The sequence below is a fragment of the Selaginella moellendorffii genome, unplaced genomic scaffold, assembly GCF_000143415.4.
Source record: "Selaginella moellendorffii unplaced genomic scaffold, v1.0 SELMOscaffold_58, whole genome shotgun sequence".
Classification (NCBI taxonomy): Eukaryota; Viridiplantae; Streptophyta; class Lycopodiopsida; order Selaginellales; family Selaginellaceae; genus Selaginella; species Selaginella moellendorffii.
The window spans coordinates 567036-587737 of NW_003314319.1; the positions used below are offsets into that span (position 1 = coordinate 567036).

General features: G+C 46.9%; 7 protein-coding genes and 1 long non-coding RNA gene across 9 annotated transcripts in view; 5 read left to right on the forward strand and 3 right to left on the reverse strand.

Annotated features, from left to right (window-relative positions):
- Nucleotides 1-1309, forward strand: part of LOC112351134 (cinnamoyl-CoA reductase 1-like) — a 4222-nt gene extending 2913 nt beyond the window's left edge. The window contains exons 3-6 of the mRNA XM_024688460.1: nt 378-560; nt 609-771; nt 838-1027; nt 1084-1309. Coding sequence (XP_024544228.1) covers nt 378-560; nt 609-771; nt 838-1027; nt 1084-1225 — 678 coding nt within the window. The 3' untranslated portion in view covers nt 1226-1309. The remainder of the gene's footprint in view (nt 1-377; nt 561-608; nt 772-837; nt 1028-1083) is intronic.
- Nucleotides 1310-2374: 1065 nt separating this feature from the next.
- On the forward strand, nt 2375-3784 carry LOC112351135 (cinnamoyl-CoA reductase 1-like). Its single transcript, XM_024688461.1, has 6 exons — nt 2375-2518; nt 2573-2742; nt 2805-2987; nt 3056-3218; nt 3280-3469; nt 3522-3784. The coding sequence occupies exons 1-6, from the start codon at nt 2404-2406 to the stop codon at nt 3661-3663; spliced, it is 963 nt and encodes a 320-aa protein (XP_024544229.1). The 5' UTR covers nt 2375-2403; the 3' UTR covers nt 3664-3784.
- On the reverse strand, nt 3525-4770 carry LOC112351133 (UPF0565 protein C2orf69 homolog). The gene is made up of 2 exons (XM_024688457.1): nt 4324-4770; nt 3525-4277 (listed from the first exon to the last, which is right to left on the reverse strand). The coding sequence occupies exons 1-2, from the start codon at nt 4732-4734 to the stop codon at nt 3690-3692; spliced, it is 999 nt and encodes a 332-aa protein (XP_024544225.1). The 5' UTR covers nt 4735-4770; the 3' UTR covers nt 3525-3689.
- Nucleotides 4771-4803: 33 nt separating this feature from the next.
- Nucleotides 4804-9687, forward strand: LOC9654949 (transportin MOS14). Of its 2 annotated transcripts, XM_024688456.1 has the most exons (28): nt 4804-4971; nt 5030-5107; nt 5160-5222; nt 5276-5323; nt 5371-5517; nt 5577-5711; nt 5765-5805; nt 5857-5948; nt 5998-6125; nt 6177-6242; nt 6288-6363; nt 6412-6532; nt 6580-6679; nt 6729-6810; nt 6876-7075; nt 7125-7176; nt 7239-7394; nt 7444-7573; nt 7633-7714; nt 7764-7849; nt 7896-7970; nt 8025-8079; nt 8131-8250; nt 8323-8415; nt 8473-8621; nt 8671-8848; nt 8897-9179; nt 9368-9687. In XM_024688456.1, the coding sequence occupies exons 1-27, from the start codon at nt 4849-4851 to the stop codon at nt 9176-9178; spliced, it is 2958 nt and encodes a 985-aa protein (XP_024544224.1). In that variant the 5' UTR covers nt 4804-4848; the 3' UTR covers nt 9179; nt 9368-9687. The 2 variants fall into 2 exon arrangements, with proteins under 2 accessions (XP_024544224.1, XP_024544223.1); XM_024688455.1 differs by lacking the exon at nt 9368-9687 and having other exon boundaries at nt 8897-9322.
- Nucleotides 9375-10983, reverse strand: LOC9654950 (S-adenosylmethionine decarboxylase proenzyme 3). Its single transcript, XM_002983510.2, has one exon. The coding sequence runs from the start codon at nt 10959-10961 to the stop codon at nt 9711-9713; it is 1251 nt and encodes a 416-aa protein (XP_002983556.2). The 5' UTR covers nt 10962-10983; the 3' UTR covers nt 9375-9710.
- Nucleotides 10984-11865: 882 nt separating this feature from the next.
- Nucleotides 11866-12532, forward strand: LOC112351136. Its single transcript, XM_024688462.1, has 2 exons — nt 11866-12216; nt 12289-12532. Exons 1-2 carry the CDS (start codon nt 11886-11888, stop codon nt 12372-12374), a joined length of 417 nt encoding a protein of 138 aa, XP_024544230.1. The 5' UTR covers nt 11866-11885; the 3' UTR covers nt 12375-12532.
- Nucleotides 12533-13597: 1065 nt separating this feature from the next.
- On the forward strand, nt 13598-14129 carry LOC112351137. Its single transcript, XR_002994005.1, has 2 exons — nt 13598-13782; nt 13825-14129. It is a non-coding gene; the product is annotated as an uncharacterized LOC112351137 (long non-coding RNA).
- Nucleotides 14130-17902: 3773 nt separating this feature from the next.
- On the reverse strand, nt 17903-20664 carry LOC9651133 (serine/threonine-protein phosphatase 2A 65 kDa regulatory subunit A beta isoform). Its single transcript, XM_002983511.2, has 12 exons — nt 20132-20664; nt 19823-20069; nt 19647-19759; nt 19506-19585; nt 19306-19447; nt 19166-19246; nt 18991-19095; nt 18771-18941; nt 18627-18719; nt 18433-18572; nt 18306-18372; nt 17903-18252 (listed from the first exon to the last, which is right to left on the reverse strand). The coding sequence occupies exons 1-12, from the start codon at nt 20528-20530 to the stop codon at nt 18136-18138; spliced, it is 1755 nt and encodes a 584-aa protein (XP_002983557.2). The 5' UTR covers nt 20531-20664; the 3' UTR covers nt 17903-18135.
- Nucleotides 20665-20702: the final 38 nt, after the last annotated feature.

A 20702-nucleotide genomic window follows, 5' to 3' on the forward strand; every position in this document is an offset into this window, starting at 1 on the left:
TGGAGGGAGGGAGGAGAGCTTGCGTGATAGGCGCCGGCGGCTTCATCGCGTCATGGATCGTCGCCAAGCTGCTGGATCGAGGCTACAAAGTTCATGGCACCGTTCGAGATCCAGGTGAGTAATGTATTCATTATCGATACTTGGCCACATTTTGGCTGGATTCTAGACGACGATGAGAAGAATGGGCATTTGAAGAAGCTCCCTGGCGCCGGATTATCGCTGTTTAGAGCTGATGTTCTCGACTATGAGTCGCTTGTGCCCGCCGTTCGTGGTTGCGATGTTGTCTTCCACACCGCTTGTCCCGTAGCTCCAAACTTTGAGGATCCAGACGTAAGTTCTGGAGATTTTCTTCTTCTCATCGATCGTACTACTAACAGGCTGTGTTAAAACCTGCCGTGGATGGCACTCGAAATGTAATGGAAGCTTGCCACAAGGAGAATATCAAGCGTGTTGTGTTCACCTCCTCTGTAGCTGCCATGGTATATGATCCAAATCGACCTCGAGATCAGATAATCGATGAGTGCTGCTGGTCTGATCCTGAGTCCTGCCGAAAGAACCAGGTAAAGGAAGAGAAAACGCTTAAAAACTTCTAACTATTTCTGTTCCAGAAATGGTACATACTTGCTAAAACCGAGTCGGAGAAGCTTGTTGCCAAACTTGGCGACGATTTTGGAATTCGTGTTGTTGCGATCTGCCCTGTTCTGGTTCTAGGCCCTATCTTGCAATCCAAGATCAACTCTAGCGTTGGAATCCTGGCAAATCTGATGAATGGTATGTAACACCAGCTTGTTCTTTTTCTTTTTCTTTTTCTTTTAAGGAAGCTTTGTTCTTGCGCAGGCTCGAAAACTAGCTACCCCAACTCATACTATCCTCTCGCGGACGTGCGAGATGTTGCCGAGGCGCACATTGCCGGATACGAGGATCCCGACGCCTCTGCCCGCTACTACTGTGTTGCGTACTCGAAGCATTGCAAGGAGATGATCGAGACACTCAAGGAAGACTTCCCACAATACTCGTACCCAGACAGGTAAGCCATTCCTATGGTTCTTATATGATTAAGAGATTTTTCTTTCTATTCTGCAGGTGTGAAGGTGAGACCACTCAAGGCCATCCATTCGAGAAGATCTCGAACAAGAAGATCCTGTCCCTCATCAAGGAGTTCATCCCCTACGAGAAGGTGCTGGTGGACACGGTCGTTAGCCTGCAAGAGAAAGGCTTGCTCTGAACGCTCGCTCAAAAGTCCTACAAACTTACAGATCCGAACTGAGAGATCAAACGCTTCCAGGATTAAAAAGCGCATGTCGATTCATCTGTTTTCCGCATCTCTAAGCTCCCGGATGCACCGGTGGCCTCTGTTTGGATCGCTCCACTTGCGTGGTGTTATGAAAACCGAGTCCCGGAGAAGCTGTCGTGAGCGCCGCACTCATTCATCCCGATGTTGAACATAGCGGAACTGCTCGATGCTGTCGAGGACGAGGAATCGACACAAGCTATTTGCTGCACCGGATCTCAGAGAAAGAAAAGGGATAGAGCTTGATGATTTTGCCTCGATTCCTCGGACCATTAAAGAATTCCTCGAGCAACTGATGGCAGCTGGGGATCAACAACGATATGGGAGAACAACGACATGGCGCTAAACCACACCATGACGATCGTCCTGTGCTTTCCCAGGCTAGAAGTAGTGCCTGATTCCATCGCTTCCTCCTGAGATGTGCCTGGGACGGAACGCGACTATTCCAAGATGTGAATAATCACAAAAGAAGACATTGACAGATTACAACAGTTGTTCATCACAAATATGTGTGCTTGGCCCGTCTCTCTGGAGTCGTTTGTCATGGCATCTTACATCGCCAACGATTCAGAAAAGATACCGGGAATAGGCATATGCCATCGCGTTCCGCCATCTTTCTTTGGATTTATTTACATTAAATCTCTTGATATATTGGTTTTGCTACGCATTTGCCACATGTTTCCGTTAGCAAGTTTTAGGACGCGTCTTGGCATCTCTGGAAGCACTTGCTGGCATCGGTTTAGATTCCCTCTTTTGGCAAATTTAGTGTTTTCGGGGCCACTTCCCAGCCCAGCGCTAGCTTGGAGAGTAATTGCCATTATTCAGGAGATCATCTGCAAAATACTCTCTCATCAGCCCCTGCCAGATTGACATCCTGGCGACCACCTCGATGATACTTTTGCCCACTTAACGTTTTCGCGTAAATTCTATGGTGGTGGCAGTGCCAATGCAGCGATTGAAACGTCCTCTTGAGGAGCACAGTGGAACGTGTGCTGTTCCCAGAAGTTGGCATCGACGTCTACTGTGACTTTTTCTCTTCAGACAAAAGGCAAAGGACGAGGCCGGGTGAAATATACGAAACAAATGAGGACTGTAGTGCTTTGCGAGCGACTATGGAGGGAGGGAAGAGAGCTTGCGTGATAGGCGCCGGTGGCTTCATTGCGTCGTGGATTGTCGCCAAGCTGCTGGATCGAGGCTACAAAGTTCATGGCACCGTTCGGGATCCAGGTGAGCGATGGATTGATTGATAATTCCTGGCTTTTGATTCCTTTGGATTTGTAGACGATGATGAGAAGTATGGGCATTTGAAGAAGCTCCCGGGCGCCAGCGAGAGATTATCGCTGTTTAGAGCTGATGTTCTCGACTATGACTCGCTTGTGCCCGCTGTTCGTGGCTGCGATGTTGTCTTCCACACCGCCTGTCCCGTTGCTCATAAGTTTGAGGATCCAGACGTGAGTTTTTCTTCTTTCTTGGGAGATTTTTTCGTTGTCATCGATCATACTGCTGTCAATAGGCTGTGCTAAAACCTGCCATGGACGGCACTCGAAATGTGATGGAAGCTTGCCACAAGGAGAATATCAAGCGCGTTGTGTTCACCTCCTCTGGAGCTGCCATAATTTTTGATCCAAATCGCCCTCAAGACCAAATCATCGATGAGAGCTGCTGGTCTGATCCTGAAGCCTGCCGAAAGTACGAGGTAAAAGAAGAGGAAACGCTGGATCTTGTTTTCAAAAGCCTCTAAACTTGTCACGAGTTTTCTTCCAGGAGTGGTACAGGCTTGCTAAAACCGAGTCGGAGAAGCTCGTTAGCAAACTTGGCGACGAGTTTGGGATCCATGTTGTTGTCATCTGCCCTGTTGTGGTGCTTGGCCCCATCTTGCAATCCAAGATCAACGCCAGCGTTGGACTCGTGGCAATTCTGATGAATGGTATGTCAACGCCCAGACTTTTCTTCTTTCTTACAAAGAAGGAAACTCTGTTCTTGCGCAGGCTCGAAAACCAGCTACCCGAACACATACTTTGGACTAGTGGACGTGCGAGATGTTGCCGAGGCACACATTGCCGGCTACGAGGATCCCAACGCCTCTGGCCGCTACATCTGTATTGCATGCTCCAAGCTTTGCAAGGAGATGATCGAGACTCTCAAGGAGAACTTCCCACAGTACTCCTACCCAGACAAGTAAGCCATTCCTTCTCGTTCTTCCATGATCAAGAACATATTTTTCTTGCAGGTGTGAAGGTGAGACCACTCAAGGCAATTCATTCGAGAAGATGTCGAACAAGAAGATCCTGTCCCTCATCAAGGAGTTCATCCCCTACGAGAAGATGCTGGTGGACACGGTTGCTAGCCTGCAAGAGAAAGGCTTGCTCTAAACGCAATGCTCCAAACTCCTCGCTACTTACAGATCCGGAACGGAGAGATCAAACGCTTCCAGGATTGAAAAGTGCATGTCGAGACTGGGCTCTTCGTCTGCAAAGTACGTTTTTTCTTCCACCCTGAGCTTTCCATTAGCAGCAAACTTTCTTCCAGCTTCTCTAAGCTGTCGGATGCACTGGTCTTTCTCCGCGGAGATCCACCCTCTGTTTGAATCGCTCCATTGGCGTGGTGTTCCGTGCATGAAAACCGTGAGGCCGGAGTCCCGGAGCTTCGCAACCTTTGCGATCTCTTCCAAGACACTGTCGTCCGTGGTGTAAGCGCCGCACTCGTTCATCCCGACGTCGATGTAGTGGAACTGCTCGATGCTGTCCAGGAACTCTTCGCTGGTACGAGGAATCGATGCAAACTCGCCAAGCTCCACCTCTTTTTCTTTCTCCGAGCGCGTCTTGTGATCCGGGCCGTGTAAGTGCGCTAGCTCCGCCATGAGCTGGTTTAAAACCACACCACCTTTGCTAAAACCCATGACGATCGTCCTGTGCTTTCCCAGGCAAGAAGTAGCGCGTGATTCCATTCGCTTCCTCCCTTTGGAAAGCTCAAGCTGCCCGTTCACCTACAAAACCAACGAATTCTCTCAAAGTTCTTCGAGTGTATCTTACCTGAGAGGCGACGTCTTTGAGAACGCTGATCGTCGTCGCGGCCGCTGGGAGACCGCGAGGATCATACGAATGCGGGCTCCCCCATGGATTGAGGTGAGGAAGAAAACAATCGTAGCAGGCCATGGAATTCCACGCGAATCGGGGCGCCTCCACGACCCAGACATCCGCCCGGGGCCCTAGCTTGCGCGCGATCACGGGGCCGACGTTCCTGATCTTGGAGAGGCACTCCACTGTGGGGCTGAGGCAGCAATCAATGTGCTTGACGCGATCCCCCATGAAGAGGATCGCATTGAGGCGCTGGGAATCGCGGCAGGGGCCATCGGTGCCGAGAGCTAGATCGGAGAAGACGGAGGGGACGATCGACCCAGCGCGTGCGCTCACCACTGTGGAAACCCTCTTCTCCGAGGCCATGAGGCCAAGAAATAGAGGCGGCCTAAAGCGAGAATATGCCATGGATCTTTAGTAGGGTTTTAAGCGAGACGAGGGAGAGAGAGAGAGGAAGGAGAGAAAGCTAGGGCTCGCAGAATGGGACTGCGCGAGACGCTCCAAGAGGCGCTCCAGGCCCTGTATCATCACCCCGATCCGGAGGTTCATTCCAACGCGAATCGATGGCTCGACGATTTCCAGCACGGAATGGATGCGTGGGGGGTAATATCGATTTGCCGGAGTGTTTTTGCAATGTGGATGTGTTCTTCCTTCCCTGCAGCTCTCGGATAGTTTGCTACATGATCCAAGCAGCAGCCTGGAGGTGTCGTATTTCTGTGCTCAAACGCTTCGAACGAAGGTTACTTTGATTGCATTCTCGAGGGCTTTGATCTTAACCGTGGATTTTTCAGATCGAACGTGACTTTGAGGATCTTCCATCCGGAGCTCCTGCGTCTTTGCGATCGTCGCTCATGGTATCTGTGAAATAAAATCTCTCTCCCATTTTCTGTTTTCTTTTTTCGTGTAGAATCTGCTTGTAAAATTTAATCAAGGTCCACCGCTTGTGAGAACACAGGTATGGACTTTTGTTCCTTTTTTTCCCATTCTAACCTCTCACTTCAGCTGTGTTTGGCGATGGCTGCCTTGGCCATACACATGCCTTCGGAAGAATGGGGTGGAGTTGGAGTGGTGAAGTGGTTGGGACTTGAGCTCGGCTCTAATCCCAACGCCGCTCTGAGCTTGTTGGAGCTGCTAGCTGTGTTACCTCAAGTCTGTCACGCCACTTGCGCATTCAGCCGTTTCAGCTAGTCACAACTTTCATCTTGCAGGAAGCTTACGGTACCAAAGTCACTGCCCGGCCGGAAAGAAGACGCCAATTCCAGAAGGAATTAGCGATGTCTGTACAAGACGCCTTTGCGTTGCTCGGTTCGTGCTTAAGAAGCTCTGACGGACTCCGAGAACAGGTTGGGTAACATAGGCTGTCATTTTGTTATAACGAGTTTGTTTATATGCGCAGGTTTTAGAAGCATTGGCTGCTTGGCTTCGACTTAGCAACGGGTATGGATGTATAAATGATGAGATGCCTTTCAAGTTAATGTTTTCATACAGGATTCCTGCGAATGTGCTAGCATTGCACCCTCTTGTTCAAACAGCGCTTTCTTCTCTGCAGTCTGAACAAAACTTTGTTGCTGCAGTTGATGGTAAAGGCTTTTATTAAATCAGCTGGGCCTTACTTTGTCAAAGTTGCAGCCGTTTCTGAGCTAATACGCTACACGATAACTGGATGTCCGGAAGATGTGGCTGTTCATATGCCTTTGGTGCAAATACTGGTCCCCTGCGTTATGGGCCTGCGTCCTCGGTTTGCAGTTGCATTGAAGGTGATTAGTCCTGGCTTTTTTGTTCTATTTTAATGATTTTTTTAAACGCAGTCTGCTGTGTCTGAGAAGCAAGCTAAAGAAAATGGTGGCGCTACAGCTATAGACGAAACCGATGAGGTAGCATTGTGGTGAGAATACTGCATTGCTAACATTAAGTTTTAGGACGACGAGACTGTCAAAGGAATAGCGTATTTGTTTGCAGAAATGGGAGAAGCTTATGTTGGACTTATAGCAAGTGGTAAAAGGAATATCTTAAGCATACCTTTACTTATTAGCTGATTACCAGGTACAAATGAAGCTATAATGATAGTGGAAGCCTTAGTTGAGGTTACATCGCATCCGGATTATCCTATTTCTTCAATGACGTTTAATTTCTGGCATCGACTTAGTCGAGCTTTAACAAAAAGGTTTGTTGCGTTTATGTATCGTAAACCGACTAAATTAATAATCACAGAGAGAACTATAGTGCCTTCGGCAGCGAGGCAGCTGGCGAAGCAGAAAGGGAACGTCGCCTCGCTATTTTTCGTCCTTACTACAGACTACTGGTGTCTTTGGTAATGGCTCTTTTATTTTTTACATTTGTATTAGAAGCATATTTTGCAGGTTAGTTCCCATGTCGCTTATCCACCCGATTTTAAGTCATGGCGAAGAGGCGAAGATGCGGATTTTCGTGAAACTCGAGCAGGTAATTTTTATAAAAAAAAATTTTCTGGAGTTACTTCTAGCAATCCTGATTACTTTTCTCATCAGACGTTGCACACATGTTGATAGACGTCACTGTTGTCCTTGGTGGTCAAGAAACTCTTGGACTTCTAGCAGAACCTTTAACAAAAGTCAGTATTCCGGCAGACAAGAACGAATGGAATTGGCGACCTACAGAAGCTTTACTATACTGCATCCGCGCAATAGCGAAGACTGTATCTCTTTGGGAATCAACTCTAATGCCAACGGTGGGTTTAAATGAGTTCGGATGAGGTCTGAGGCTAATCACATGTACAGGTTATGACTCTGTTACCTCAACTGCCAACAATACCGGAGGTGCTTTACACATGTAAGACAAGTTCCCTCGAAATCTTTTTCACTTGATTTTGATTATAATTTGTGAGAATGCAGCATGTTTGACTGTTGGAGCTTTTGCGGACTGGCTAGGAGCGTTTCAAAGTTCTAAAACTCTTCTTCCAACGTTGCTTGAAATGCTTATAGGCGCCCTTTGTGTTGGTGAGAGTCCGGCAGCAGCAGCCGCACTGGCCTTGAAACATGTTTGCGATGGTACTGATGTTACTTACAGTTCAATGCCTCTAAAATGACTTAATTGCAGCTTGCAGGACGCAGTTGACTGGATCGATAGAATCTCTTCTTGCTGTTTTTCGTCAGGTAATGTCTGGAGAAGACAAAAAGAAATTTCTTCTGGATTCTGAAGGTGAATTGCAACTGGTGGAAGGTCTCAGGTAATCGTCAGTGTTGTCCGTGTTGTCCTATACACTCTGCTTATCCTTGATTATCTCAGTATGGTTGTGAGCGCCTTGCCTCCGGAGCAGCTGTTTCAGGCCTTGCAGCATCTTTGCTATCCAGTAATCACGCCACTTCAGGTATGTCGGGCAAGGCACTAATTATATTTTTCTTAATTGTTATTCGCAGCAACTCATTTTGATTTCTCAAGCGGGTACGGACACAACCTCAAGTCAATACACCATACTCATCGATAAACTTGCCAACATTTACAGGTTAAATGTCCACAGTGTTCAGGCATTTCTAATAATTTCTGTGTAGATACGTAACACAACCGGAGCCATTAGCAATGATGTTTAGTGGCATGTGGCCAATACTGGAAACCGTTTTTTCACAGTTCGTACATCGTCTATTTTATTTCAGTTCCTGTTAAGTCACCAAATGTTACAGGAAAGCTGCAGACGTTCGTACGATGGAAAGGCTTTGCAGAGCATGCAAATATGCGGTGGGTCGAAACTTTCATTTCTGTGTTAACTCCTGTACTGCGTTGCAACAGGTCAGAAGCTGTGGAAAAGCAATGCTATCTAGCATGGGACCTATGCTTGGAAAAATCCAACACCTGTTTCAGGAACACAATCACCCATGCTTTCTCTATCTTGCTAGTGAAGCTATCAAGGTAACATTTGTTTATAATTTGGTTGCAGCTTAACACGTTTTTTTTTTTTTTTTTTCCTTCCTTTTTTTGCAGGTGTTTGGAGCCGATCCGAATTGTGCTGTATATCTAAGCAATCTTATTTCTGTTTTATTTATGAAAACGCTGAGCTTGTTAAAGAGCATCAAGGTTTGCTTCTCAGTACTTTTCTATCAACTTTTAACGGTTTTGTTTTATATATCTCAGGATTTTACTGAGATGCCAGATTTAGCGGACGATTGCTTCCTATTGGGTTCAAGGTGCATAAGATACTGTCCTCACCTTCTTGTACCGATGGAAGCTGTATTTGGGCCTTTGCTTGACTGCGCAATTACGGGAATAACCATACAGCATCGGTGAGTTTCTTATTCTTGTTTTGATACCTCGTGTGATGCTTTTCTGCAGGGAAGCTTGCAGATCTATCTTGACATTCCTGAAAGATGTCATCGAACTTTGTATTTCACCTGGTGGAAAACCTTTTCAGCTTTATATAGATAACGCTTTACTCCCCCGTGGCCCTGCGTTAACGCGAGTTTTAATAGCAGCACTTGCTGGTGCCCTTCCCACGTCGCGCCTGGACGAGGTAGCTGCTCAGCTGAGTGATGTCATGACTGACGTATGGAACTTTCAGGTGATTAGCGTCATCCTGTCACTCGCACGCTTATACGGCCAGAAAGTTGCCTCCTGGGCACAAGACGCTGCAACGCTGGTTCCTTCGTCCATAGTGACGGACAACGAGAAAGCATCATTTTTGCAGGCTGTATCTCTAGCCGGTTCCGGTGCAGAACAATCTACCGTGACACCCTCTCTGGAAGAAATCTCCGATGTGTGCCGTCGCAGCAAGAAAGTTCAAGAAGCCGTGCAACTTGCTCTTCGACCATCTGAATTAACTCTGTCTCCACTCGCTTGTTGAGGTATTTCACTCTCTGAGCCTTGCATTGCGTGAAAGTCACAGTTTTTTTTCTGCTTGTGATTATCTGGAAAAAGATTTTGTAGTTGTAGAGAGATTGCTTTGTATCATTCTTTTGTGATATAAGATCTGGTCTGTATGAGCAAATTTTCTTTTTCCTTCGTTCTTGTTTCCCTCCTAACCTGCTTGCAGGCAAGAGTAACAAACCATATCTCATTAAAAGAACTGCTGGGATTACTTGGTATCTGTTTTCTAGTCCAAGGCCATTCTTCACAAAGTGCTCAACATCTCTGATATCTACAACTATCAGCTTCTTCAGTACGCAGTGGCAAGTAAAACTGCCGCCATTGATCTTCTCCGCTGGTATTTTTGAGAGCTTCCCAGAAGCAGAGATATCTGTTAACCACGTCCCAGAATTGGCTACAATCAAAAATGCCATCTCCGTCTTCATCTGAGAAGTTCTCCAAGGCGCTGCCGAGCTGGTCCCTCAATAATTTGAGCAGTTCTGGGTAGTATGAGGCTGGCGCCGCGGCGCTCAGCCCCGCCGAGCTTTTACCGGCTGCAGCATCGCGACTTTTGTCTCCGTCGGCCTCCTGAGCTTATCAGTTTTATATGCATTGGCCCCGGCTTCATCCTGGGTATTCAAACTATCGGCCGCCACCTCTTCTTCATCATCGGCAAGAGCGATCACCTGAGTCGGCCCGCATTCAAAACGCTTGGCGAGCTGGAACGTATGATAGACAACGGCACTCCCACCTGGAAGCTCCTCTTTGTGACTACCACTGCACGCATACGCTACTGGTGCAGAGATGGCTTTGTCCCACGTTGACCCGGTGCTCTTTAATGGCGAAGTGACCGAATCCGTGGAAACAGGAGGCGCAGCATGAACACAGACACTGAAGAACCCCGGCTTGAAGCATCGGACAACGCGGTCGATGAGCGCATTCAGGCCGGTTTTTGCTGGATCGTAGCCCATGCACTCGAAGCTGGCATAGCTGAAGCCGTCCTCGGGAGTGATGTGAATTGTGGAGTGAGCTCCATTCTCGAGTCCGTTCATCGAGTAGCCGCAAGGATCAAAGGCGAAGTCGCAGATTTGAGAGCGGGGCAGGATGGAGTTGATACCGGATGCTCTGGTCATGTCCTCACCGGTGACAATGGACGCCGACTTGAAGAAGCTCCTCGCGACGGATTTGTCCAGCTCCGTCATGCAGACCTCGAGCGTGTAGATCGTGTTGCTCGACTTGGACACGGCTTCACCAGCTCGATCAGACTTGCTCTCCGAAGCAACGTAGACATGCCACTTCTGGCGATCGTCGCCCATAACGACGTGCTTGCTGCTGTGGAGGCTTCCAAAGTGCTCGTCCAGTGTGCGGACCTCCTCGTCAAAGTTGTGATGTGGGAAAGGCTGGACTTCGGGGAAGAGAAAGCTGCCCCGCGTATACTTGCAACGTACAACTCGAGCCAGGCCGATGCTAGCAGCCACTGCCAGAAGTTTTGGAAGAGCCTTGAGCAGCCGGGTGGTGCCGCAGGTCTTGATGACGATCCGGTGGGGATAGATGAAGAGGCTCGACTCGGAGAGCACGTATGAATCGAAGTGGCCATTGGAGAGCTGAGAGACGATGGTGCATTCCGCCACATTGAGGAACGAGTCTATCTGATCCCTCGAAAGCGACCGGAGGGACCGAGCGGCTGCTGGGAAGAATTCAACTTCCAGCCGCTTCTCAAAGCCTTCGAATCCAGGAGTTGGCATCGCAGGTTCTTCAAAAGTATCCTTCATTCCTACCATCTCACGTGTGGATATGATGGTTTTGGAAGTGAATCCGATCAGGCGGACGGAGCGCAGGAGTCAGGATGGCCTTCTTACGCACTGTGGAAAGAGAAAAACGTCAGGACGAGGTAAAGGAGCACAAGAAATCCGTTGCAATCTTACGTTGGAGTATGCAGCAGATCGAAACACGTCTGTGAGCCCGTGGGGTCGAATGTCTTCAGCCTTGTAGCCGAGAGGAGCTTCGAAAGTCAGCGATTTACTGTTGCTAGCAAGGGACTCGGCATCCATTTCAGTTGTTGGCAACACCTCTGAAGAGCAGGGCAGCATCAGGACAGAGCATTCTCAAGCCGCAAGCAGGCAGTCAGTGCGTACTATGCAAAGGCCTTCAACAAGAAGAAGAAGAAGAAAAAAAGGAATTTTGCTGGCCACAAGTCACAGCAGGGCCACCGGATGACCAACTCTTATACTGTCGAAAAAGGCGGGGTATTGATATCGAGCATCACAATCTGGAGAGCAAAGTCAGCCAATGAAGGAACCGAGCATTAGGCCTGACCCGTGAGCGGCAGACAAGCCGGAGTTGCGTCTGAGGGATGAGAAGCTGGGAAACTGGGACAGGAGGACGCACGCAGTGGAATGGAATGAAAGGATCTTCCTCGACAGGGAGGAAATGATGAGCAAACAAAATCCGCAGAATGCCTTGGCCGAATCGTCCTTGCCGGGAATTTGCAGCGGAGTAAAGCAGGGACAGGGAGGCGCAAGTGGAGTTGCAGAAAATGAAGAAAAAAAGCGGGGCAGCACTAGAGAGAGCTCGAGCAGCAGCACACAAAGCAGCGCTACTGTTCTATAAAATGGACAAGGGGAGGTGACCAGGAATATGCGGGGGGGGGGAGCTCAAAACGTTCTTCTTTCAAGTTCCACGGGGATTGCCAAGCCTGATGGAAGATGATGGTGAAACGGGGTCCGCTTAGAGACGACGAAGTTGCAATGGCGATGGCAAAGGCGTTGGCAGTGCTAAAGAAGGCACGAAGGCATGCTTTGTTTGCAAAGCAGGGAGTGGGACCGGATGATGGGGGAAAGAATCGCGCATTTGGCAGAGTTATATACCAGGACATTCTTCCGAGGGATGAATCGAAATCGAGAGCACGCCGGGGTGGAGGATATTATTTTCTCTCTACTGGGAGCCACGAATGCGTGGGGAAAGGCAAAGCTGGAATATGTTTGCAGATTGAGATATGGGTGAAGCACTCGCGGAGAGCACGCGTCGTGCTTCTAGGTGAGATTTTGTCACCTTTTTTTTTCTTCTTTGCGCTCTAATTTTCCTCACCACGGACTGACTTCTCAACAGGACACGGGAGCTTGGAAGTTTACGGAGAAATAAGTGAATGTGACACGACAAAGTTTATGCGCTCCTCAAGCAAACAAGCGCAGTGACCGCTGCGGCTGGCCAATGCACAGTCCTCCTCTGGAGCACTCGACGCCACAGACAAGGCCGGTTGCATCACCAACGGAAGATTCGACAGGGCCTCACAGAGAGCGGAAAAGATCTTTGGAGCATAATGCACGGAAAAAATACGAAACAGCAACAAAAAGAAAATCAAAGAATGGGGAATAAGGAGAATATGGGGAACAGAACAAACTGAAGATGGGGGACCGCCATTTGTGATCAATCATGCAGGCTGCGCGTGTGCATTACGTGGGATAGGGGCATGCACGCGTGTGTGCACGATGGAACCAACGAAAGGATTTTAACTCCCGGCCTCTCTTCTACCACTAGGCAGACCACTCTGCGTTTGCGCATGGTAAGTTGGCCTCCTCTTTTCTAAAGCGCAATACAGTTGGAATGACTGACTCGCTGGCTTTTTTTCCCTTGTGGATACAGGATATGCTGCAAGGCTAGCGGGTGACACTGCGTAATGGCTTCCATGTTTGCGGTACATCATGCTGGATATACTGGAGACTTTTAACTTTTGGCTATTGGAAGAGGAGAAAAGCTGTAGGCGAAAGAAAAGGAGCAAAAGAGATGAGGATTGAGCACACTCACGCAGCGCAGAATGTCAACTGGGTGAGAAAATTCAGCGGGGACACGGAATCAAGCTAGGCATGATGTGTTGGGATGGGATTTGACCTGTGCACGACAACGATATACTAGCTCGGGAACAAACTTCTTGGAGAGGGAATTTCAACTCGGAAGCAGACAACAGGTGGTGTCCAAGCAACTCACACAAGTCTCCACTCGCACAAGTCTTCACCGGCATATCTACGTCTATTATACTCGCGAGACAGCGAAAGAAAGCAAGAGTGCATGATCCGGGGCCGAGAACCAAGCAAGCCAAACAAAAGTCACGTAGTCACCAAAGCTCGTATGCACGACCCAAGCAACCAAGTAAGCAAAATGGCATTTGAGACAAACAACTGATGGTGTGTTTACTTACTGCGTGTTGCCAGCCATAGCCATAACTCTGCAAGGCGAGAGAACCGGAAGAAAACGAGAACTCGAAAGAGCTATAGCGAGGAACTTTGAGGATGCTGCTTGCTTCTCTCCCCGGCGCTGCTGCTTGGCAATTTATACTCGTTGCTCCTAGGCAAGTACTGAAGCGTTTCATTGGCTGGCTGGCTGGTCAAACTGAATTTGCTCGATGGTGGGTTTGCAGGCTCCGGGGTTCATAATACGTGATCATGAAGCTGCCTGAGCCGTGTAGCCTTTCTCGGTGGCAAAAAGCTTATCGTTGGAGATCGTTATAGAAGTATACAAGACGCCTTTTTGTCTAGCTCAGCTGTATCATTATCATCATCGCCCATCGCATTGGAAAGCTTGGTATTTTCTAATCGCTCTCTCTCGGTACGTGTTATTTTATTGCAGTTCACTCTTCCTCTCTACCAGATGCAGGTTCGAATCCTTTGGCTGCGCCTCGAAACGTCATCCGACGCATTCCCGCATAAGTTTCGATCACGCGGATCTTGTGGGGTCTTCTGTTCCAATGGATAGGCCAGAACGCGCGAAAGAAAACTCGAGCATTATAGCAGGGAGCACTGCAAATGGAGCGCGTTGCACCCACGAATATAACCATGCTTGTTTTTTATTTCGTTTTTCTCCCGCTCGCATGGTTACTATCTTCGTTTGTGTGCTGTGTGCTGTCTCAAACTGACAAAACAATATCAATTGACTGGGAACTGAAATGAAACGAATGAATGACAAGAGGGGGACAAAAATGTTATCAAATTGTGGGAGCGAGAAACGCATAAGTTTTACACAACCCATAAACATGAGCCCCCAAGGCACGCGCGCATGCAAACCCAAGTTATCACACCACCACCTTGATGATCATTCATTCTTAACTTTGTATAGTCCATGATGTTGGGATATGCATATATTATACATTTGAATGCGAAGGGTGTGTGTCGCCATGCATGCCAGCATGCCACCATGCACGCCCGTACTTTTATACGGCACGCCATGCATGCCCCCATGCACATGATTGATGCGGCCATGCTCACCATCCATCCATGATCCATGCCGGTATGGCTGGCTGGCTGGCTTTCTCATGCCCTATGATTTTGGGCGGGGCACGCGGGGCATGAATGGAAATGTGCTTCCCGGATCATTTCTTCGGCGTCAGCGTTTCGATTCACTTCCACTCCACCACCCCGTCTCTTCTACTTATCATGGCCGTAGGGCCTTACAGTCTATACCATACCAAGCTGGATGGAAATCATCACAACAATCCTTCGTATACGTACTTTTTCCCCTTCTCTTCGCTATGCAGGAACTAAACAGCTTCGGCCGTATTTTAATTCGTCTCTCACTCTATGCATGGACACACGTGTCCCCGCCACCTCGAACTTAGATGATTCGGAAGAATATGCTAGATTCTGATATATGTCTATAATTATCTGGCAAGTCATTAATATTTCTTAATTAGAAAATTCTTAACATTCTTCATTACATGCTAGCTAGAATTATAAAAATAACATAGAAAATTGATTTTTAAAAGCAATCACTGTAAACGTTTATAATTTGCAAACACAAACTTAATATGAGAAAGAATTAGAATTGTGGCTAAAATGAATATCTACTCATTAGTTTCTGGTTACCTTAATTAGAACATGATTAGTATATCTGTAAAAAAAAGTAATTTAGAGTAAGTTATTGTTTAAATTATAAAATATAGAAAATATATAGATGACTTTTAACATGGTGGTTATTGAAAAACAAACTTACTTAACAACATAATATGCTAGAATTTTCTGTGAAGACTAATTGTAGAGTTGGGATTGGCATCAATGTCATCACAAGCACCATATCCATGTCTACAACCCTTGCCACAAAATTCAATACCTCTACCACAATACTTCTATTGGCTGCAACACTGGTCACGATTACAATAGTAAAAGCTTTTGTCATTTAGGAGGCCACAACATGGTTGTGAGCATGGTTGGCTCTGGGTAACAAGCACTAACATTGAAAAACACACTAAATGTACTACCATTATTAAATTGCTATGGAGCCTCCTAGAAGCCATATTTTCAATATATTTTCAAATATGGTAGTGGTATTTATTGAAGATTTTCAATCTTGTTGAACATGACTTTGTTCAATGACAAAATCGATACAATTTTAGCATTCATTGCCAAAATGTTTTTGGCATACTGGGGGTCTTCTTGTTAAAGTTTTTTGTTTTTTTGTTTTTTTCTGTCAAAGTGAGTCAAAGATAAAGAATTCTGCTAATTCCTTGTTTGTATTTATATTTATAAATTAGTATTTGATAAATAAATAAATAAATATCTATAATTTATTGTTATTTACAAGGAAGATTATTAAATATGAAGCTTTCTTTCATTATACTTTTCCATTAAAAAATTTTATATTTAAAATGTACATCCTTCACCTTCTAATGTAAGATAAATCCCTAATTTTTCTAAAGGTTTTGAAACATAAACTATATTTCTCTTATAGTAGATACAAATATTTTAAGTTACAAGTTTCATGTTTTACATAGTTTAATTTTACAATAGTACCTTTAAGAATTGTTCCATAGTGAGTTTATTCTTAATCTTTTTGTGGAAAAACGTTTGTGTGTCAATTCTTTTGTTTAGTTGGTGTTACTATGGTGTCTTATGTCAAAAGTGTGGATTGAATTTTCTTGCAGAAAAGCAAAAGGTTCATGATTTTTGGGCACAAGAAATACCATATCAAAGGGAGTTTGATTAATACATTTTAGTGATTGTAGCACTTAAAAAGATTTTGGCTAGTAAATTGAGTAATTAAATCTTTGATTGTAGCAATTGGTATATTCTAAGACAAAAACAGAATATCACATTCCGTTAGAATGAAGAATATCCTAGAATATGGCAAATACAGGAACAGTGACCATACCCACGTTTGCTACCATTGCCACAATAATCAGCCCCCACACTCCAACAATGAGAATTGCAATAGTGTCATCCAAGACGCCACAACATGGCGTTTAGCAGGACTGAGAGTGGATGACAAGCACTAAGGTTTGCATCACTCATTTTGGTTCTCCTATCTGAAACGCTAGCTACTTATTCTTCTAGTTTAATTGCGTCCGCCCACTTGGATAGACTTTCCCAGGTCCGCCCACAGATTTTGCGCCATTCTCCCACCTACATGCCATTTGGCAAAGTTCAAACAACACAAACCCCTTCTTATCGCTTTATGTTGTAAATACTTCTTTGTCACTTATTTTATGGATCAGTGCACGTTAAGTTTGTGAAGCTTTTGCATGTAGTTTATTTCATCTCATCTGTTACGTGTAGAATACTAGAAAGACAAGGATGATCAAGAGGATGACCAAGGCCGCCACCATGGCCAGTTGCCCTTTAGATCCGGCCTTTCTTATTACATGCTCCAGCTTTTTCTGCAAGGATCCAGCAAAACCTTGAGAGATCCAAACGATTATTATTTAAGCATTGTTAGTTTGATTTTTTTGACCTGGACATAGGCGAGCTTGCTAGAGGTGCTGTCAACATCATGCTGCAACTCATCGATCATACCCTCCTGAATTTTAAAAAAGAAATCAGCTCTGTCAATCGCCAAGCACTTCGTAATTTTTTTTTACCTGACCTGTTGAGAGAGCTCCTCGTGGATGGTCGCTCCAACTCCACCGATTTTCTCAAGGCTCGTGCTGATGTCGTCCAAGTCTTGATCCTGCTCCCTGGTTCAAGCATCATTTAGACAAAAAGGAGACGAGGGCACAAAGAAAAGCTTTTAAACGATTTCTTACCGCATTAGAAGGCTCTGTCTGTCCGACTCGGAAGCAATGTAGTCATCGTTGTGCTGTGAATAATCCGAGGCCTGCTTTTGAGTTGGAGGAGGAGCTCCAAATCGAGCACCGCCCATTGGAGCAGCAGCTTGGGCCTTTTGCACGGCATCTTGAGCAGCAGCTTTTATGCCACCAATCTTAATAAACACAGGCCCAAGCTCTCAAAAAGAAGAAGTTTTTTAAGTTTCTCAAAGCTCTCACCCTGGATCTGGTTTGAGTCGTCCATCTCCTTCTCTGCTCGATCTCGGCCGGCCCAACTCGAAACTTGGCGGGATTCCTCTCTGCAACAGTTATCGCTCGGTCAAGCTCATCCACCTTCCAAGCCAAACAAAATTCCACACAGACTAAAAACCCCTCTTAAACCCTCTTGCCAAGGCAAATCGCAAATCCCATACCTGTCTCTCGATGCTCCCACACTTCTCAACCAGCTGCTTGGCAATCCCATCGCGTTCCAGCGATGCCGGAAGCCCCTGCCATCTCAAATAGCTCGAATTCAATCCGCCCACCTGGATCACAAATCCGATCAAACAAAACGCTAGAATCAAGCGTTTGCCTCACCAATTCATCCAGCTGATCCTTAATGTAGTAAAACGGATCCTGGGCCGACAAGGACATGGTGGAAAGCGAGCCCCACAAAAACCCTAACCGTCTAGTGCCGAGATCCGACGGCCAGCGTTTGAGCTCTTGGTTGCACGCGCAATCCAACGGCCAGCACTTAGTTTTACACGAGGAGTCCCACGAAACAAATCTTGTGAGGTGAAAAGCACTAGCCGCCTCGCTCTCTCTTCGCTCCTTCATGCCCAATCCAGCAGCAGTAGCTCCAATTCTCTTCTTCTTCTTCTTCTTCTTTCTCCTTCTTTGTTCCTGGCATTAGTTTCGCTACAAAAATCGCTCTAGCTTGCTTTTTCTTATGTCGACATGGTGTCGTCGCACGCCTTGAGAGCTTCGCTTGCGAAGTACCTCACGTCGACGTCTGGATCCTCGTTTAGTTCCTGTAGGGTGGGTCTTATGGTTTGATCCACCACCTGAAGTTTGGAAAAGAGATTAGCAGCTTCTCACAAGCTCTCTCAAAGCTTACCGAGGCATCCACAGTCGGGATCAAGGACTTTAGCACCTTGGCCACGTTAAATTTTATGTTAGGGACCCTGGCATGGCACACACAAGTTATCCAAAGGCTAAAAACAAAATGGAAAAAATTCAAGCACCTGTCTTTTGATGCATTGATAACCACCGGCAGCAATGTCTGGCATGTAACCTCGCCCCCAACAACTGGAGCTAATAAAGAAATGGCATGTAAAATCGTCATCCTGTACAAATAGTGAGGATTGTTAATCATGTTGATCACCTGTGAGAGAGGAGCGAGTGTCAGGACCACTACTCAAAACAAAAAACCTCTCACCTGCGGAAGTATGTGTTGGCAAGTCCACTCAGGACCAAATTCTTCCGCTAAGCGTTTAAGATTGTTCGCGGCAGCTTCCCTGATTGAAAACACCTACAGCAGTTCGTTTTATCACCAGATGAATTGCAAATACAAGCACAGTACCTGATCCCCAAGCCATTGCATACACAAAGAACCAAGTTTATCGTCAAAAACTTCCACTCCCAACTGGCTTGCAAGGAGAGGGATGTACTCTATAATCGCAAGCCGTACTCTCCAGTGTCTGTCTTCGGCCAGCTCCAGTAAAGACTGAGAAAGCAAGTCTATACCTATGACCTGCATACTCCGCTTGTCAGCTTTGAAAGTAGAATTTTTTTGGACGCACCTGGTTAACTTGATCAAGCTTGCTCATAATACTCAACCGCACATCAGGAAACTCATCTTTCAATAGCGCCAGAAATGTCGGTAGAAGCTGCTCAATAGTCACCTCCTGCACAAAGAGACGAACCATCAACATGCTGGCATTGTCCTTCCTCTGTTTGAATCCAAACTTCTATTACCTTTCCTAGTACTGGAGCCATACCCATAATCACTGATGCCAGTGCAGCTCGAACGTGCTGCGATGAATCGATTGCCAAGTCCTGCACTTATTCCAAACACAGTGTTAATTTTTCTAAACCTCGTAAAGAGTGTTCCATACCTTGACACAGGGAAGAATTTGCTGCGTTGCTAGTTGCGGGCTGATTATACGACAAAACTTGGTCACCTTGCCCGCGGCCGCGATGCGCACTTCCGCCTCATTGTCACGCAAAAGTCTCACGTAAGCTGGAACGAGTTCGGTCCTTTGAAAGAAAACGTCGTCAGGCCCTCAATGCTCTCAGAATAATGTGATGCAACTACCTCGTAGCCTCCGCACCTACTGCTTCGCAAAGCTCGTAGAGCTGATTAGCAACCATAAAGCGTACACGCCAGGACTTATCCTGATAATAAAAGGCAGCACGTCAGTTCTCAGGTTACGAGTTGAAGAGCTTTTAGATTCACCTGAGAAAAACTAACAATAACTGGAAGAATATTGGCTATGCAATCTTGAGGCTCAAGTAGCTTGCCCAACGCAGCACAGCCTTCTACCGCCGAAAGTCTCAGTGAATCTTGATCTACAAAACAAAGTCCCACAGCGCTTCAAACCAGTTTACAGCCAGTCACTCGTACACACTTACCATCTTGTGTGAGGTCTTTGAAAAACGACATTATATCAGATTTCAGATGAGCCGGCTCCACGGTGGCTGCAAACTTTGCCAGATTCGAAGCCGCCGACCGCCTCACCATGGGCAGATCATCGTGGCAGAGATGATTGTAAACAGATCTCAACTCCGACCGCGTTGCTTCTGGAGCACTCGGGTACGCTACATGGAACAAGCAGCAAGCTGAGATGCGAGAGGTAAACCACTCGTCCGCCCCGAGTCTCTGCAAGAATCACAAACCAGAGAATTGAGACAAAGGTAGAAGAACTCTCGAGCAGGGCTTACCTTGACGAGAGGGATAAACCAATCCACCAAGTCCTTTTCTTTCATCTGAGACCCAATCCGGCAAAGCGACTCCACAGCCTTCTCGCGAACAATGGTCTCGTCCACAGTGCACAGCGTCTCGAGCGGCGGGAGGAGCACATAGGCGTAGTCGACGCCACCAACATATGGGATAAACGCCCCGAGCTCCTCCGCCATAGCCAGGAGCACCTCGTCGTCGTCGTCGTTGTTCTCACTGAGAAAGGGAATGAGCTCTTTCCGGGTGCGCTCCTCGCCCAGAGCCCTGGCAATGGTGGAGAGGCGGCGGATGGAGTTGAGGCGGAGATGGATGTCCTCGTTCTTGAGCTCATCGATGAGAATGGCGATCGGATAGAGCGGCTCGTCTACCATAGCTGCAGCCATGCGGCGGCGAGGGAGAATGCCGCCCCCTGCTGGGCTAAGCCTATCTAGCGATTTACCTCCACGCCGTGATCTCGATCTCCCCCCTCCCCGATCGCGTCCCACAAACCCTAGCGCCTTGGGGGATCTACAGGCAACGAAGAAATATACATTTGCCCAAAGCAAATGAGATCAG

Bases quoted from the DNA above. Each gene is read 5' to 3' on its own strand.
- LOC112351135 (XM_024688461.1), top strand. From the start codon at position 2,404: ATGGAGGGAGGGAAGAGAGCTTGCGTGATAGGCGCCGGTGGCTTCATT. The intron at 2,519-2,572 runs GTGAGCGATGGA...TTGGATTTGTAG, and splicing joins TGGCACCGTTCGGGATCCAG to ACGATGATGAGAAGTATGGG. The intron at 2,988-3,055 runs GTAAAAGAAGAG...GTTTTCTTCCAG, and splicing joins AAGCCTGCCGAAAGTACGAG to GAGTGGTACAGGCTTGCTAA.
- LOC112351133 (XM_024688457.1), bottom strand. From the start codon at position 4,734: ATGGCCTCGGAGAAGAGGGTTTCCACAGTGGTGAGCGCACGCGCTGGG. The intron at 4,278-4,323 runs GTAAGATACACT...TTGGTTTTGTAG, and splicing joins TCAAAGACGTCGCCTCTCAG to GTGAACGGGCAGCTTGAGCT.
- LOC9654949 (XM_024688456.1), top strand. From the start codon at position 4,849: ATGGGACTGCGCGAGACGCTCCAAGAGGCGCTCCAGGCCCTGTATCAT. The intron at 7,076-7,124 runs GTGGGTTTAAAT...TCACATGTACAG, and splicing joins AATCAACTCTAATGCCAACG to GTTATGACTCTGTTACCTCA. The intron at 8,622-8,670 runs GTGAGTTTCTTA...GCTTTTCTGCAG, and splicing joins GGAATAACCATACAGCATCG to GGAAGCTTGCAGATCTATCT.
- LOC9654950 (XM_002983510.2), bottom strand. From the start codon at position 10,961: ATGGTAGGAATGAAGGATACTTTTGAAGAACCTGCGATGCCAACTCCT.
- LOC112351136 (XM_024688462.1), top strand. From the start codon at position 11,886: ATGATGGTGAAACGGGGTCCGCTTAGAGACGACGAAGTTGCAATGGCG. The intron at 12,217-12,288 runs GTGAGATTTTGT...ACTTCTCAACAG, and splicing joins AGCACGCGTCGTGCTTCTAG to GACACGGGAGCTTGGAAGTT.
- LOC9651133 (XM_002983511.2), bottom strand. From the start codon at position 20,530: ATGGCTGCAGCTATGGTAGACGAGCCGCTCTATCCGATCGCCATTCTC. The intron at 20,070-20,131 runs GTAAGCCCTGCT...TGATTCTTGCAG, and splicing joins GGTTTATCCCTCTCGTCAAG to AGACTCGGGGCGGACGAGTG. The intron at 18,373-18,432 runs GTGCTTGAATTT...GTGCCATGCCAG, and splicing joins ATCAATGCATCAAAAGACAG to GGTCCCTAACATAAAATTTA.